General features: G+C 43.3%; 1 protein-coding gene across 1 annotated transcript in view; it reads right to left on the bottom strand.

Moving 5' to 3' along the window:
- itfg1 (integrin alpha FG-GAP repeat containing 1) overlaps positions 1 to 18,780 on the bottom strand; it is a 95,606-nt gene that overhangs the window by 13,978 nt on the left and 62,848 nt on the right. Inside the window, exons 13-14 of the mRNA XM_057017476.1 lie at positions 8,690 to 8,733; positions 6,065 to 6,143 (exon numbers count right to left, since the gene is read on the bottom strand). Of these exons, the coding sequence (XP_056873456.1) occupies positions 6,065 to 6,143; positions 8,690 to 8,733 (123 nt within the window). The remainder of the gene's footprint in view (positions 1 to 6,064; positions 6,144 to 8,689; positions 8,734 to 18,780) is intronic.

Genomic DNA, 18,780 nt, shown 5'->3' with positions numbered 1-18,780 from the left:
TGGTGAGTCAGCAAACTTCTGCAAAGTCTAGTCACCAAGTATCTGGTGTAATGTGATGATGTGAAAATCAGAGTTAATTTGAGCCCAGAGTGGCCGATTGTGAAGACCGCGAGACGTGTTTTGTAAACTCTGAGACTGAAGTAGATAAAATGTGATGTCCTGACAGGCACGAGAAGGAAAAAACTACAAATGTGAGAAAGGCAGAGAGAGAAAAAGACAGAGAGAGAGAGAGACTGAGGACACATGACATCATTATTTTGTGTCCACCAGCAGAGGACTTCTGTCGCACGTGTCCTACGAGCATGGCGTAAATGTTTTACCACCTCTGGGCAGACACACACACTGGCAATATGATATATGTGTGTGAAATCAGGTGAAATGTTTGAATAGAATCTATAGGAAGCCAATTAATGAAAACTAAATCACAAAAACATTAAAGTCTTTAAAAGCAAAGTGACGTAAAAATCCTTCCTAAAGACGATACACACATGAATAAAAGAAATGTGATGTAAATACTGATAGAAATAATGGATTTCCCACTCTCACACAAACATCACACCCAAAAAAATATCCATTAAAACTCAAACAAAATCATCCAGCTTGTCGCTATAGAAACCATTTGCTCCCCTGATGGCGATAAAGAGGGAAAATTGCAGCCACGGAGTGAAGGAAAAAGAGACAGACATCAAAACACATGCGCTCACACCTGAAGTGTCCACATTCAGCACCCTAATCATGTCCCGTCCAACATCTGGACGCTCTCTTTGACCGTCCGTCCCTCCGTGTGTGTGTTTGAGGCACAGGACAGATTTACGGTTCTGTTCTGCGAATCTCTGGGAGTCGCCCTTGTACCATGACCTTGACCCACACGATGTTCTGTGTGTGTGTGTGTGTGTGATTGTGACTGTGTGTATATCAAGTATTCGGACGGCATGGACATTCCAGGAAATGGACATTCCTGGAAATTTCTGCTTCACTCTAATGTAATGGAGACTAATGCAGAGAATCCATTGTCAAAAGGTAATTAAAAATAAAACTTGTGGAGGGGGATTAATTAAAGACGTAATCGACTGGCGTGAAACCAACTTTAAACAGTGATGCTCTAAGCTGTACTTTTTTTGAACGGCAACATGACAAACGGTGCACTTGTTCAGTGTTTACCAACTAAAAATCACCAGGTTGGGGAACACCTGAGCATCTGCTGCACAGAACAATCACGACCAAATGCTAATGTCTAACAACAACAACAAAGTGAGGATGATGCTGTCTGGCAGACAGGTTTTTACCCTGCTATAGTGATATGGTTTGTTAGCTCGTATTAAAAAGCTAAACTAATCGTGATTAAAATGTCTTTTTTCCCCTGGTGATTAATAATAATCCCAGAAGGCAGCATTATTTAAACCTGAAGAAGTGATAAGAACAGACTGAAACCCTTTGGAAGGCTTTGGATCATGCATTTAAAAAGCCTACAGTTGATTAAAGACTTAAATGTTATTGCGTAACTTTCAATTTCGGAATGTATTCGAAGAGGCTATGTGCCATTCCAATGTGTGGGAAAGCTTTCTGTATGTCCCACACACACACACACACACACACACACACACACACACACACACACACACACACACACACACACACACAAGTATGAGCACAACACAAACTTCACATTAAAAATGATATGCGTGACTATATGATACGACCAATATACATACCGCAGTGGTGCCAGATAAGAAAGATTATGTAAATGTAGGTGATAATAAGGCTGGAGGTGATGATGGCGAGGAGGAAATAATGGAGAGAAAAAGTCAGGAGTGAGAGAAAGAGAACACGGAGGAGAATAGAGAATCACGCTGAAGCGGATCTACTCCAGCTTGACTGCATCTGCACGGCTGATGGCTGATTCCTTCGCTTGTCCACCTCTTTGTGGACTGCTGCCTCGCCTCTCCTCTCATCTTCCATCATTCTCTTTTGTTCCATCCATTTCTGCAATTCTCCTTTTCTCTGTGCTTTCTGCTCTCAGCTCTGTCCTCTCACCTCTTTCCAATCCTTTTGATTTCTCTCATCCAAATGTTCCATCTTGCAGCCAGATTACAATCTCTCCACCGTCCATATGCTATAAAGTGCTGTGAAAAGAACTGCAAACCCGAAGATGGCCTGATGAAGTCTCCAAAAAGGGTTATGCCAAGTATATAAATCAGTATTTGCTGCCTTTTTTTATAGCATTATCGTCATGATACGGCAAAAACCCCCACAAACAATCATAGTTTAAATTGAAGTACCACATCAATGTGTTTGCAGCCCAGCATCTTCCAAAGCAGGAAAGGTTAAGACGGATCGCTTTAGATGGAAGAGTTTCTTAAAGGTTATGCATGTGTGTGCAGTGCCCACTGTGTATGTGTGTAGGACAGTGAAGCATCACTAATCAAGTGAACTCATTAGCCTAATTGGACAGTCTGCAGTGAGCTCTACGTTCATCTGGGTTCATTATGTGTCTCCTCCCTGTGTACACGAGCACACTCTCCCTTTTTTCTGCATTCCTTTCCTGCTTCTCTCTGCATAAAAATCTTTGGCATCAGGCACTAGTTTTCTCCCATTATCAGGTCACGGTTTGCGAACCCAAAATGGTCCTATTGCAACAAATTTGGGGTCGCTGAAACCAGCAGTGTTGTTGTCAGCAACTGAAGTTCCATACAAATGCACTAAACTGTACGATCCTGAAAAGGAAAGTGTGTAATTTGTCAAACCTCGTAAGAAGGCAGAACGTATGTGTGTAATTTAAACCTGACACTTGTTATATAGAGAGCTTTGCTTGTAGCTATGGCAACAGCTAAGACAGGACTGATGCCTTGATACATCTTAAAAATTAGGTTTCCCACACATTTTTCATGGTCAAATTCAAGGACAATCAAGCACTTTCAAAGGTCCTTTTCAACATTTCCCAGCACCTAATCGCAAAAAATCAGGGTAAAATACATATCTACAAGAATAAATACAATCATGACTATATTTTCCACGATATACATGAAATTATCATCCAAAATTGTGCTTAAAAATATAGGTTTCAGCACTTTCAGCACACTTTTCGGGCCTTGAAAAGAACATTGACATTCAAGCATCTTCAAGGATTTCAAGCAAGCGGTCAGATACTCAATAACAGATAAGTAGAACTTAAGAAAAACATTTCTTTAGCTGTCAGGTGAATAACTGGGAGTGAGGTGCTTTCACTGGTCTAAATGCTTACCAAATATAATCCTAATGTTTCAAATATAGTCTCCTGGGAGACTGAGAGAGAAGAATTAAAAGGTTGGCGAATAACAACAACTATTAATCTTAAGCAGCCAAACTGCCTCTTTTTCCTCCCTCAGCAGGAGTCAGCAGATAATGAGGTGTGAGGGTGTCAGAATCACAGCCTCCGCCCATCCATCCAACCTGCTTAGTAAGGGGCAAGGCACGCACACACACACACCCACACACACACAAGGTCATATGAAACAAATGTCACACACACACACACGGGAGACACTTTGTACAGAAACGCTGGCAGATCTGCTGTTGACCTTTCTGGTCTGATAAGATGACGGCATTATCATCGTGTGTAACCGTTTGTCAGAGTGTGTGTGTGTGTGCATTGTGTGTGTATGTGTGAGTCCAAACCAGGTGTTGTCTCTGTCATCTTGACAGCTTATCTCTGAGACACCAACATTTATCTTATGTTGAGCAGTAAATATTTAAATTACTTTCTCCAAAAAACGTGCGTACATTATAGCACACAACATATTTCAACTTGATTTACTCCCCTCCCACAAAATGCTTCCCTATATATTTACTGTCTGCAATAAACAGTCCACATTTGACAAGACAGGGAGGAAATGAAACTCGCATCCATTGAAGCAACACTTGTAAAATAAGTCAATTAAACATCTACAGACACCTCAGAGTGGAGCAGCAGGTACAATTAAAAACTCTGTTGACAGCAACAAAATCAAATCAAGGAACTATTGTGAGGAAGCAGAGAGCACAACAGCAAACTACGGAGCTGAAGTCGGAGGTTTCGCTGCACGGAATGACAGTTGCCACTGCACCTTTGGTGACGCGGCATTTAGCGCAGATGTGATCCACCAAGTGGATCTCGGATCATTCAAAAATTCCTCTTCCCGCTCTGTCTCGCAGTATAATCGGTCTCACTCTTTCTCTGCATCAGGAGGGTGAAGGGTAAGTGAAGTTCGCTGGGCCCCGACGGAGAGGCCCAGACACTGTCGGTGTGTGTGTGCGTGCGCGCGCGTGTGTGTGTGTATAAGTGTGTGTGTTTGTCCCACCATTGCTCATCTCTGGCAGCCTTGCAGGCTGTTCCCCAGGCCACGAGCTACAGAATAAATACACTTGAAATCATCTCACACACACACACGCGCACACACACACACACACACAGCATGCTCTCTGGCAGTCTTTTACTACAGTTAAATGAGGGGTCTGGGGAGTTGTGTCAGTAAAGCCCTCAGCTACTCACACTATCCTCCTCTCAACTCCAGTCAGTCACAAACTGGAGAGAAGAAAACAGGAGGGAAACAGAGTCGTGGTTGGAAAACCACACAATGCCAGAACTTTGAATGAGAGGCTTTTGGGTCAAACAGACACTAAGTAGGGATTGCTTCACTGAGGGACACCAATATGAGGGTCCAGGAGTAAATATGTTCATCTTTATCAAAGGTCTATTTATTCCTGGTTTGGAAACTGCCTAAAAGGACCAGAACCCAGCGCTGTGCTGTTTAATAGCAGGAGTCTCCTACACCACCAGTGTTCTATATCCTGCTTCACTTCATCTCTGTTCTCAAAATTGGTTTTTGCCTTTTAGCAGTAAAGTGGTTTCTGGAGTCTTGGGACAAGTTCAGATTTAAACTGTGACAGTTGGTTATTACAATCATGGTGTCTGAAATGGTCTGACACTACATCACATATGCACCAATCTCATGTATTCTTCCCTTTTACGTTTCCAGCTGCTTCCAAGTATTGTTTCTATCTGTTTATGTGGAGAAAAAAATCTTTTTCTTTCAGATTTTCCTGGTCAATAAAGTTGCTTTCTTAGATTCTTTAAGGGTCGATGTGCTTTTTCACCATAACTGCAACTAAGAAGGTTTTAAATTATTACTTTTTTCTCCTTAAAAATCATGTTCATAGTTTATTTGATTACCCAAAAAGGAAAGCTGCACTGGTCCATAAACATATAAATGATTTATATTGTCATGATAAAGACACAGAATAGAATATTTATGTTGATGACACCAGGTCATTGCTGGACATATATGTATAACTCATAATCAGGACAGATAAAGCCATGAAATATACTGATTTATTATTTTATTCATGTCAACTTCACTAGTAGGTGAATTAAATCTGACAAAAATCCCTCCTACATGCACACGCACACACACAGAGGTAGAGGCAGACAGACAGAAAGAGAGAGACCGAATGAGAGCGAGAGACTATAAATATCACTGACTCTAGGCTGTCAGGGCATCTTGTTCTCATCGTGCTCTTCGTCCTTCTCCCAATGTTACATCAACTAGGTTAACTGCAGCTAACACAGCACAGCGGCGCTCTCCTCTTTGTCCCGTCCCATCTTCCCATACATCTCTCTCTTTTATCTATCATTCCATTCTGATTAGTCTGAAAAAGCAGCCGAGCATTCATCAGCCCATGAAATTGCTCGGTGGTCCAACTGTCAGAACATAATCTATGTGGCAGGATTTGTCATCTGCTATCAGGTCTGAGTGTCTCTCCCAGCCCTCCTGATCTCTAATTCAGCCAAACGGATAGAGACAGCATCAAAACCAACTAAAGGACATTAACCAAATGTAAATAGTTGAGCTTACTTACAAGGATGCATCTCAGCTATGTGCCTAAGTTTGTTGATAACAGTACTAAATGAAAGAAGTCCTATTTATTTAGTGAAATATGAAATATCCGCTTGAGGTAGGCAACGATAAGGTCACGTCTTTCAAATCGTCCTGCTGATTAATAATTTCGATGCTACCCCGTTGAGGAGCTGCACAAAGAAAGCTCTTACCTGAGGCGTTCTTCAGGTCGCCGTTAGAGTCCACGGTGGTGTACATGACGTACGGGCCTGGCTGGTTAACACCAAACGGCTGCAGACACAAAGCAGATATGTTTTCCCCACAAGCCAGACAGAAGATGGGCATCAGTTCTTGGACATCAGGGACCATCAGCTGGTTTTGAGTTGCACTTTTCATCCTTTTCAGTGAGTGTAATTCTGCTTTCACACGTGTCGACCAGGACTTTGTAACGTGGGAATGACCTCCAGCTGAGAGCATGACTGTTTTGTTCCTCCCTCACATGTCATCGCGTGGGCAACATCATCGTTACACCTTTATGTGCGCCGGAACACAGCGGGGTAAACAATGCACAGCTTGAATGCCAGTGAGTCGATGGTCAGCATTGTTGTTTGGTACTTTTTTGTCCAGTTTTGTCCCTTTTGCAAAGTTTACAAGCTCAGTGCAGATTGAACGACATCTGAGAGATAATTTAGCAAAGGCGGATGGAATCTGAGGCTAATCTGGAAAGATTGACATTTACATTTGACTAGCTTGTCAAATTTATTGCTCCAGTGATGAGGCTACTAAGCGAAGGAGTCTCAAGGTTTTTCTTAAAAAAAAAAAAAAAATTATGTTAGCAAATAATGTTTCTGTGTCACGCTTAAACTCCTGACAACAGTTGAGGACGTGGACGGCACTGTGATAAAGCTGAGAGCTGGAGAGCTTAGGAGTTTTAGCCAGTGCTAAAATAATTTAGTAAAGTTCATAATAAGTCCACTCAGTGTGTGCCACGCTGGCAATGTCACCATAAATAACTTTGTCTTCTTCTCAGCAGACAGCAGCAGTTTGCAGATATCGTAAGAGTGTCAGTGCGCTGCCATTTCTTATAAAAAAGCTGTGTCATATCACAAGACAAGCTGTAAATAAACAATCTCAGATCGGTGGGATTTCCCTGAGCACGACGTATTTCACATATGCCTTTGCTTTTCACATCGAGTAGCTGCACATTTGAATTGTTGGAAAAAACAGGGAAAGATTTTTGCCCTTCAGAGATCAGTCTCTGTTGACAGGATGTCCAAAATGGCAGCGCTAATGGCAGGAACCCCAACCTCATCAGGTATTTTAGCGGACGGCTTTCATATTGCTGGCGACCTGCGGCGTCCCGCTAATTTCCAAATGCCGCGACAACCTTTTCAGAGTGCCGAAACGACCTGACCCGAATCGGCTGCTTTCGCGCGGTGTGAAAAGGGCTTACGTTTGTAAAGTTTGTCTTATTCTTAGTGAGCATAAACAATGTGTGACTGCAGGGACATGTCTGTCTGTGTGGGCAAAAAGAAGAAGCCGTGTCTTATCTCTTCATTATAGAGGAATGGCGACTAATAAAGGGCTCCGTCAAGCAGCCATTCGCAGTACACTGGCTAATCACGAGCCCGTTGCTAACAGGCATGTGCTGCAACAAAGACCCAAACCTCTGTGCTGTGACACCGAGCAGCGGGGTGAGGGATGAATAGAAATGAGGTCAAAAAAGAGAGGGAGACGAGAATGCCACAGAGGAGAAGATTAGTAGGCTCAAAGAAAGACAGGGGAAGAGAGGTGTGACTAAGAAGAAGAGGAGCCGGAGAGTGAAATGAAAAGATAGAGGGGTGATGGATGGGAAAGGAGAGGAGTAAAAACAGCTGAAAGCTCCGCTCGTCTGCAGCATCCATCAGCCCTTTCAACAAGCGGCTGAAGACTAGACAGAACAGCAAAATGACTCTCACATCAGACCCTCTCGCTGGTGTCACAGCTAATGTGTTGTGCAAAGCAGGATTTCTGTCGGCGAAATGGGGAGGCCGTGGCCATGCCCACCTCCACGCGAATATACGACGTATAAAGAACGAAAAGTGTCTGCTCCCACGCTGGGATGGCGCCACGTACGGCTTCATGGGTGTTTTACATGCAAAACCTCCGCAGCTGAATGAGCATTAGCTAACCATATGACAAAGAATAGATGTACTTTGAGGCTAGTTTCAGTCTGTTTTTTACCTTTTGTGTCCTCTCAAAGTTAAAGAGCAAGCCAGGACCAATGTCAAAAGCTCATATATCTGGGGAAGCTTTCCCTGATTGCATTAACCTGTGTTGCCCTGTAAGACCTCTTAGATGAGTCCCTCTGGTGGCTTTTAAAGTAAAAAAAAGCAGAGGGAGCTTTATGGACACCACATCAACACGTGGGTACGATAACACCGAGTGTTTACCAGTCCTTCCGTTTAAAGCTGTCACCCTGACAGGGAGGGGATACAGTATAGATCTGTGGGCGAGCACAAAAGGAAGAGATTCCATTTTTGTAGTTCATTTACAGGCTGCTCTAAATGATCGCTACTTTACATATAATGAGGAGCTTACACTGCCCCGCAGCTCAGAACGACATCATTTATTCAAATCCCCTTCGCTAATTTCCTGAATATAAAGTTGATTCTTCCCTGAGACAATAAGTACGGCAAGCAGTGGGAATATTTCAGCTTCCGTCGAAGAAAAAGACACAGAACGTAAGCTTTTAATAGGGGGGAGCGCGCGGAAAGACAGTAAAGATTCCACTGACTCACTGGGCAGGATGATCCAAAACACAGATTTATGTGAGGAAACAATGGAATATTGGTTACCATGACATCTTCTGGACAATCATTGGAGCAGAGGCCGCTGAGCACTGAAAAAGAAACAGATTGCAAAGAGTCAGGCATCTTTTTCAAGGTTCCAGATGCAACACAACAACCCACTGAGAAGCAAATGTGACTTCACTCTGACGACAAATCAGTTGAAATTAGACATGTTCCTCACACTTACCCTGTATTTCCTATAGTTTAATGAACCTTTCAGGGTATTTGTTATGGACAAGAATGGCATGGAGTGGCTTGGAGAATGAAACACAAGTTGGCCATGATGAGAAACAGATAAATTAATGTGCGAACCATTACTGCCGAGCGTATGCGCCTCTGCTAGGAGAGCATTTTATAATTTGTGTGTGTGCAAGTGAGGTGAGAAACAAAATCTGCTGAATTGCTAATCAGTCATTAGAGAAGTGACTTTATTAGCATACTAATAGGGTCCTGGGTCGAGGGTGCCTTGATTTGCTTGATGGAGTCCCACTAAAGCCCAGAACCCTATTAATAAGGTCTGCTACCAGAGCAAACAGCAAATAAACACTGTCCAACGTGAACACTGTCAGGTGTACTGTACAGATGAAACCGTGCTCGTAAGCCTGGCTGGTACCAAAACACCAATGCGGTCCAACAACCCAGCAAAACGAGCGCCGGTGCTGGGATAACGGCAGCTGTCCCCAGTTAGAATGTGAATCTTCACGACAAAGTCAAGCGTAGAATCTGACTTAGACCTCTTAATCTGTTGGTGTCGGTCTCTGTCGCATAGCAGCGTCGTTCTCGCCTTCATTCCACACCAGTAGAACGCTGCACTATACAATTAAGCACTCAACACATACTGGAACTATAATCAAAGGCTGTTTACAGAGGAACATTTATTGGCTGTCTTCTTTAAGAAAACACGCGCCTCTGTTTCTTTACATTTTCCAGTACACAGCCGTTTACTGTCTATGCCTATAGAATGGAAGAATAGCAGAAATACAAAGGACAAGTACAATTGGCTCCCGAATTCGAGGATAAAGTAATGTAGCTCAGCAAATACAAACGACGAATGCAGACCACAGAAGAATTTGCTCCATTTCTGATATCTGATGTTTCTGAAGGCTAAAGGATGTTATTGTCTGTTGGCGTTATCTACCTCTTTCAGCCTGGGTCCAACACATCCAGGCTCTGATGTCACCACTCGGGATTCTAATTACATTTGCTTGAACATCTTGTAATTGAATACAAAACAGTGTGAACGGAGACGTTTAGAGGAGCATGATGGTATGAAAGGCTAAATTAAGCAAATGAACATTAGCACCTTGGTATCGTCGCACCAAGGAAACCCATCGCTGCATGTTGCTGGCGCCATTAACACCAGAATCACCGATGTACGCACAGGGTCCAGGTGTAAATACTGCATTGCACCATTTTTTCCTTTTGTGCTCCCTCATTTTTGTAACCTGGTGTTGTTACTTTCTGTGAATAAGCAATAGGGTTTTTCTCAGGCTTTGATTTAAAAAGCAATGGCTTATGTGTGGCAAAAGGAAAATTTACCTCTTTGAAGTCTACAAGCTTATTAAATATGTGCCTGGAGCTGTATTTTGATGGCGCACCAATCAAACACACGTGTGTTCCATGACCCAAACTGACCACGCTGCATATGAGCGCCGTCATTGCAAAACAGCCTGGAAAAAAATGGGAAAACAGATGCGTTGTCATTTAACAGTCTAAAAATCAGCTCGTTGTCAGGGACATTAACAGTTACTCCGCCTATAGCAGCACGGAACCTAAAGATGACAGCACCCCAGGAGCTAAATCAGCTGAGTAAGAGTTGACAGATGTGGGATTAAATGGAAGGTTATGCTGTGGTTATTTGCATGGGAAATGATCCAGTGCTTTTTTTCTGCTGAGGCCACATCAACACATCACAGGATCTGGACCAAAGTCGTCTATGAAGGACACGCGTGATCAATACATCATAGGGGTGACATTATCCTTGGCTTCCTCCTTTCAGAGGTAAAGCTGCGATGCCACTGTCACTCACGCACAGGGATACCTTCGGTGGAATTGTGTCACCTTTTTATTTATCAGGAAATGGAAGGTGATGCTGCAGTAATGAGAAAGTAGAGCTTGGCTTATAGCACTAATCTGGTCGTGATGATGAAAAGAATATCAATTATAAAATGATTACTGCTGAAAATAGAAAGACTAAAGAAATGGCGGATGAAAAGGTTGGAAAAGTCAGGCGTCTTTTGTCCGGTTATGGGCTTTGATAGTTGAACCTCCCTTTCCCAGTGGTTTTATACATTCACGACGTGATAATTCAGCCTTCCATCAGTTCATTGTTAAGATTTGTGAGACTCCTTTTGAGGGAAATATTCACACCTGTTGTTTAGGACACCTGGAGCCTTTTTCAAGTCCAAATCGCTATCTCCCAGGTAACGGGAAGAAGAGACTGTCGTAGTTAAACACAACACGACTCAAGTGACCAGATAAATCTTGGTGGTTAAAGTTACCAGCCCAAGAAAACCTCAACCTTTTTAGCTTGCCTGATTTCACAGTGAAGTATGTTAAAACACTTCCCAGAGGAGTCAAATGCGTCACTGTCTGCATTTAAAAAAAAAAAAAAACACCCAAGGAATGATGTGAGACATCTCTGAACAAAACACCGGGGGGGAAAACAAGAATGCTGGTGCTTGAAAGAACCGGGAGGAACAGCTTGAAACCGAAGACGGTGACAGGGAACTTTCGGGGAAACAAGCCAGAAGATTTTGGAGCGTCAGTCCAAAGGGAGGGGTTTTAAAGTGATGCGAGAGCAGGATCCGGTTCTTCTGCTGTGTCAGATTTCAGTGACATTTTAATTTCATGTGCAGACCTAATAATGTTACATCACAACTGACACTCCATGGAAGTAACGCTGTCGGGGCACTCTCCCCGTGTCAAACCCATCTATTTCCTGCCAAATGTGAAAAAGCCAGCGATGTCAGAGCGGAGAGAAGGCGCCACAGAAACCCCGCTGAAGTCGTTTGTGGCAGTAGGGAACTTGAATTGAATCAGTGAGAGGCGTCGCACAGACTTCCCATTAGGAATTCCATAACATAAGAATACTCCGGAGACGGGCGGATGACAACACATGGATGCAGACGTCCTTCACATCTCAACAGGCATGACATTGCTCCAGGGAGCCGACGAATCTGTGTCAGGGTTTTCACACCTCCGCGCAGAAAGGTCGCCCAAACCCAACGCTGAGCTCTGGCGGCTTCTCATGTGAACCCGCTTAGTTCATCAGACCTCGATCCACCGCTGACGCGTAACAAGCGTGTCGCAGCTCCTGCGTGTCCGAAACAACAGGAGAAGCTCCGACGCGTCCTGGAGGGATGATGCTGTCTCTTGTCAATACAATTCGCTCTGTCTTTGACATTCAGAGCTGTTACTCTGTTTCTACCACTCAAACACACACACACACACACACACAACACACACACACACACACACACACACACACACACACACACACACACAGAGGTGAGCCTGGTGTCTGGGGCTGCATCGACTGATGGCGGCTCTTGTGCAGGACTGACCTAACACACTACTTTTCATCCCTCTCACTCTGTTGTGATCTGACAATAATCTGCAGGTGAGATGGAGGGAGGGGGGCATTTGTGCTCGACACAGCATGGAAGGACGGGTCCCAGTGTGAGTGTACTCTCAGACGTCCAGAGAGATATCAATGCAAGTATGCCAGTCGTAGAGTCAAGGATGAACGGATGTATAACAATAAAGGTGCTGTTTAGGACTCCCAGTGAAACGAAAAGCTAACAGTGTAACACAGGCATCACACGCTAGCAAGCCACCTTTTTATCCTTGTGTATTACAGCACTTTTCTGAATCTATCTTTAAACAAACCAACAAACAAAGAAATGGGCAAACCAACAAGGCAAAACATAAGGTAAGTCAAAGTGAGAGGAATAAAAGTGTAGTTCAAATGTCTCCAGAGTTACATGTTTCTTTCTCTCCGGTTTGTCTTTATCTATTAGAATCACATATAACTGCAACCATCTACGTGTCCTAAAGCAAATACACACCCAGCCGCTGAGCAGTCGCTACGCTAACATCAGGAACAATACAGACACACGCTGAAGGAGAAACAGAAAGAGATGGACAGCCCTTGTAGAGACCGAGCATGCTGTGTCAGCACTAATGGCAACCAGTGTTGAGTTGATGAGAGCCAAAGGACACACACTGCACACACACACACACACGCACACACAAACTTCCAAATGCAACACTGTGACGGCTGAGTGGTGTTTGCTGCGAGATGCTCATCATCTCCAGTTGCCCTCGGGCTGCCTTCACTGACTGCAAGGCTATACACACACACACACAAACACACTCGCACACACACACACACACACACACACACATGCATACACAAACAGTCCTTTAATATAATATATATTTAATTCTTAACGGTTTGGTGGGAGTAGAAACCATTTGAGCTCCCAACAAACCAGTTTGTTCTGGTCTCCCAGGTGCTTTCAACAGTGTAGTTGACTCTTTGCGAGACCTTATTGATTAATATGACAATCTTAGACTCACTACTGATTGTAGCCTGGTTACTGACAAGAGAAACCTTTCACGACCTGCCGTCAAAGCGCTTTCCTGTATTTGCTTGCAACATTATTTGGGAGTAAGTACAAAAGTAAGTATGATAAAACCAGGAACGCTGCATGTGAGTATACAATTGCAAGAAACGATTGAAGGCTCTGCTACACAATCACATCGTGATAAAACTGCTTTCCTCATGCAAGCCTGACTTAGAAATGAGGCTGTTTCACATGTTGCACAAATAGATCACTACTGTGGATAATTCCTCTTTCCCCACCGACATGTGGCTGGATGCTTGATGATGAAGTCATGACACTATCATTTTTTGATGCCTGAACCCTCACTGCTTCTCCAAAATGGCCTTGCCTGAAAGTAAACACATTAGCGAGACGTTGGCGGGGATGTTGATTCAAACAGCCACCGAACATCACAAAGTGATGTTGGACGGGGAGCTGTTGTGTCATCATGTCAAGTCTAAGGCTGGCAGAGCTTTACACACATGAAGGTTTCAGGAATCCTACAGACGACTGTGACTATTGTCTGTGCGTGTGAGGGGGGACAGAAAGATGAGTCAATTGAATCATAAAACCAAGATAATTTGAACCTCTGCTTTGTGTTTTCATCCAGTGAATCACTTTGCTAAGTGGTCTCTCTGCCCACAAGTTCAAATCTCAGCGGATGGAAGCACGAATAAAAATAAACGCGTTAAACAAAAATTCACTTACAGTAGACAAAACTCCATAATTGTCATTTAAGATCAAGCAGACATGCAAAAAAAAAAAATGCTTTTGATCAAAAGATGCAACCAAACAAAGAAGAACTCGAAGCGATGGGTCATGGAAATGTTACAGTTTTATCCTTTTGTTAGAGGAAGAAAAATGACTGTAATAATTGGGATAATATATTCTGGTGGTGACTTTTGTTGACAGAAGCATCACTGCAACATAAGCTGCTGTTGGCTGACATTTGGACAAAGATGGTGCAGGAACAGGAACACCCACTCAGCTGCCTTTATGTGTCGCAGCATAAACAGTGAACGTGTTCACACCAGACTGAACATACAGCCTCCAGTTAAATCCACCTCCGGACCGCAGAGCCAATTCCAAAGACTTCACACAAATCCCCAAATTGTCATTTGGATGAAAAGAAAAGGGAATAAATAACAGCTCTGACTAACAAACAGAGAGAGAGGCAGGAGGACAGGAAACAGGTCTTCAAAAAGGGGGTGAAAGGGTAGAAAAATGAGGACTATTCTAAAATGTGGACAGAGGAGAGGGCTTGAGAGGAGGAACGTACCACCGAAAAGGACAAAAGGAGTGGGTAACAGGCCACAAGAGGATCAAATGCCAAAAGACTGGATGTGGTAAAAGAGGAGAAGAAGAAAGGGAAAAGGGAGGTGAAATGTGCAGGGGGGAGAAAAAACCATGAAAAGCTCGCAGATGTTTCTCAATGCAGCTAATCTGCATCCTAATAAGTAAGCAGGAAACTAATCAAGTCGTACATTTCTGTCTGCCACTCTCTTCCCCTTCATCTGTTTTTCCTCTCTCTCACACGTGCACACCCTCCTTTTTTCATCTGTACTATCACTCCATCCTTCTATCTAATTTTGGATTATATGATTTCTCCCATTTCCTCCTTCCTCAGCAGTAATCATCCATCCATCTGTCCACCCTGCAACCACTTTCTGCCTCATTCTCTTTTGCAGCTTAAAGTGGAACCACTTTACTGTGACCTCCAGTGAACTCTGCTGCTCCACACAAAAAGTAAAGATACAGAGTGATACGATCGACTGTGTGGATAATATACCAGAAAGGCTTACATTTTGCCATTAAACTTTAAAGAATAGCTACAAACGTACACAATTCTTTTACAATCTAAATTCATGCCTCACTCTCTTCGGGTTGAAGGTTTCGGCAGAGGGAGATGTTATATGATATTGTGTGCACAGATGCCCGACCAGGTCAGATCCAGGTCATCTCGGTATGAAAAGCTCAGCAAGATTCCAAGTGTGCAGGAGGCAGGCGTGAAGGTTCGACACGATGGATCTGAACCAGCAAGTCTGCGTGCATCGCCGGCCTTCCCACGCAGACGCACACCTGAAAGCGTGAAACCCAGTCAATCTTTTTGAAGAAAGTAAAATCAGCGGTCGAGGATCTGGAGATGGAAAAAAGACTACGTTTTACTGGCAAAGATATCAGGCGCCGAGTCTGAATTTGAGGGTGGAATCACGTGATATATCGTGCATATTGTTGCGGAAAAAGATACATAAACAATGCCCCTCCAGGGGATCCAACGGGAGGAGAAGGTGAGAGGAAAGAAACATTGACACCCTGTAACACCTGACAGACTTGTGTCTTTTTTTAGTGGTTGTTGTCTGCCTGAAAACAACAAACAACACGAGAGAAAAGGACATAACACTGATATAAAGGAGGGAGGCGGAGGAACAAAGCTAAAGAGAAATTTGGTGGAGCGAGCGTGTTTTGATGTGCAGCGTGACAGACATGGACATGTGAACAGCGGTGGTTTGAACACATGAAAACAAAGTGCAAGAGGAGGAGGAGGAGGAGGAGGAAGATGAGGACAAGTCAAGGTCCCACAGATACAGCCCAGTGCACAAAGGCCACAATAATCTGCCTCATTCACATCTGAAATATAAACCTTCCTCTCAGCGGACCTCTATTCAATAATGGCTGCCACAACATTTCTGATTCTTTAGATTAGATTATCAATTTACATTAAGTCCACATGAATTTACTCGAAACATAAATTAGAAAGTACTGAAAAGACATCCGAGACAACCTTTGTCCGAGTCAAACAGTCCCAAAATAGTATTCTGGATTCTGCCCAAACCTCAGTTGTGTTTTTGGAGGGTTATTGCCAATCCTTTGAAGAATTCTGTTCAAGTAAATCAAGTTTGCGTGTGTGTGTGTGGAATTGTAGAGAAAATTCAGCCTGTGAAGAGGTGGTCAGCTCAGAAAGATTTCCTTGAACTCCCGCTTCCCTGGATTGACATCAGCACAGAAATATCACCGAGAGAAGGCATCAGAGATGCGACGTAGCTGCTCTCTACTGCCGACTCCGACGTGTCACATGAGCACAAAAGTTACCTTCAAGTTGGCTAAAAACAGCGTTGTGATCAATAGAACAGACAGAAGGTGCTGGGACACGCTGGTGCTAACTTTAGATGCACTGCAGCAGCATCATCCATCAAAGTTTGGCTAAGGGAAGCTTCTCAAGTGGCTGAGAACACAGGACCTCCTAACATTTGACTTAAAGACAACTTCCTGATATTTAATATGCCATTAGCAGTACGCGGTAACATATAAAACCCTCTCTTTTTCCAAAATATCCTGTGCCTGAGGCAGTCTGGAGATCCATACGCTGTTTTCTGATGTCAGATCCAGACCCACACGACAGAGGACTGTCAACCCCAGCTGACCACCCCACAACACAGACTAGGACAATGCTGAAATCAATAATAGCATTAGCACCCACATCCCCCGCACACGCTGTGGAAAAAGAGGAGCACAGCTCTTGAGGGAGCTCTGCCAGGGTGGGGGGTACCCACAGGACGTGCCAGATACCTGCTATGAGCATTAGCAAAGACGGTGAGTGGGGAGTGGAGCTCAGAATCCAGGCTATGAACCCCCCCAAGAGACACAGGAAGTCTGCAGCATGACACAAACAAACCACCGTGAGATGCTCCCAGCATGAGGGTCACTCATGTTTTATGTAGGAACTATATTTCACACAGTAAGACTACTTTTTTTTCCCATTCTACTGAGTAGTTGTAACGCCTCATTCGTGCTCGTGATGCCATTTCCTTTCAGTCGGATCTGTACTCCCTATCAAGGTTAGTGAAAATGTAGGTATGCTAGTTGTGCTTTCTGGGGTGCGGCAGTGATTTAAGCGTGTGTGATTCTGAACGCAGAGCAGCAGCTGAAGCCCCTCCTCTCCATTCCAACAAAGACAAAACAACAACTGCTCACCAACTGTGCTGAAAGTGGAATGGATGAGCTGCGCTCACTCCTACTAATGAGCAGAGCAGATTGAAGGATTAAACTGTGCAGAGGCCCACCCAAGTGCTGAACTATTTTTGCTTCCCACAAATGTCACCAACGCGGTAACGGCATTTTCAGTTCAAAGGAAGTTATCCTGATTCTCACTCAAAGACATTAATACAAAGGACGACACAAGAAAATAGATTGAACTGAGATTATTCTCTTTCCGGGTGATGAAGCTGCTTCTAGTCAGACAATATCAGTGGGAAATCAAGGTTAAGTTGTCCCTGAATCACAGAACAGCAGCAAGCAGTGTACGGCGCCCTTTTCTTAGGATTAGTGAAAATATTCTTGTCTGTGATGCAAAGAAATAACTAAGGTTATTTCCTTGGCATTTCTGGCACCTTGACCTGTCAGACAAAGGTGGCAAGGAACAGGTGACATGTTGAGAGAGAGGGAGGAGGCTGACATTCAGCCTACACCCGCAGCATCGTTGTCCTTTCTGCTGAACAGCAAATCTAACAGAAGGATACTGAGATCCTGCAGCATTTTGATTTCTTTTTTTCAAATTTAAAAATGAGTGGAAATGAAAATTGGGATAGAGGAGCACCAGAAACAGCACATCAGAGGAGATGGCAGAGCATTTTTGGCAGTTCAAGTCCTGCCCAGGTTTTAGGATGTGGCCCAATATTCTGCTTCCACTCTCAGTCACTAAAGGCTGATGATCAGAAGCATTACATCTGTTACAATAATTGCACTATTTACATCTGTTATTTGCACTATTTACACCTGTTATTTGCACTACCCACATCTGGTTATTTGCACTGCTTTCCATACTTTTTTTACATTTTAAGCTGCACATTTTTACCATGTTTTATCATGATTGTATAGTTAAAACATTCACATAGTTAAAAACTGCATAAATAACCTCTATTGATTCCCGTAGGAAATTCAGCACCATAGTTACAGCCTGTATATATATTTATCTTGGTTGCAAAGACTTTTATATACCCTTTACATATCTGTGAACTCTGTAAATACAAACATATAGATTGATATCATAAACATATATCATTGTGTGTATATATTGTATATACCCATCACAGTTTTATTCGCTACTTAAGCACTTCTGGTTAGATGCTAACTGCATTTCGTTGCCTTGTACTTGTGACATGTGTAATGACAATAAAGTTGAATCTAATCTAATCTAATCTAATCTAATCTAATTACTAGACTCAGATATTTGTGACATAGTCCTGGTTTCATGGTCTCTTTGCATATGGAATTCAATGGAGAGAAACTCGATTTTTAAAATGATGGACAAAAGTACATCTGTGATCACTTATTCAAGGTATTTATTAGGTGAATAACTAAAGCCAAAACTACTTCCTCCTTTCTGGAAACTCAACTATGAGGCTCAAGTGTAAATATTAAGTGACACAATCCTGCTCCATACAGCAGGGGAAGAGAAGCGACGAGACAAAATGGTTGCATTCTCTTTCC

This window comes from Takifugu flavidus, chromosome 2 (assembly GCF_003711565.1).
Source record: "Takifugu flavidus isolate HTHZ2018 chromosome 2, ASM371156v2, whole genome shotgun sequence".
Lineage (NCBI taxonomy): Eukaryota > Metazoa > Chordata > Actinopteri > Tetraodontiformes > Tetraodontidae > Takifugu > Takifugu flavidus.
This window is presented reverse-complemented; position numbering and strand designations above follow the sequence as displayed.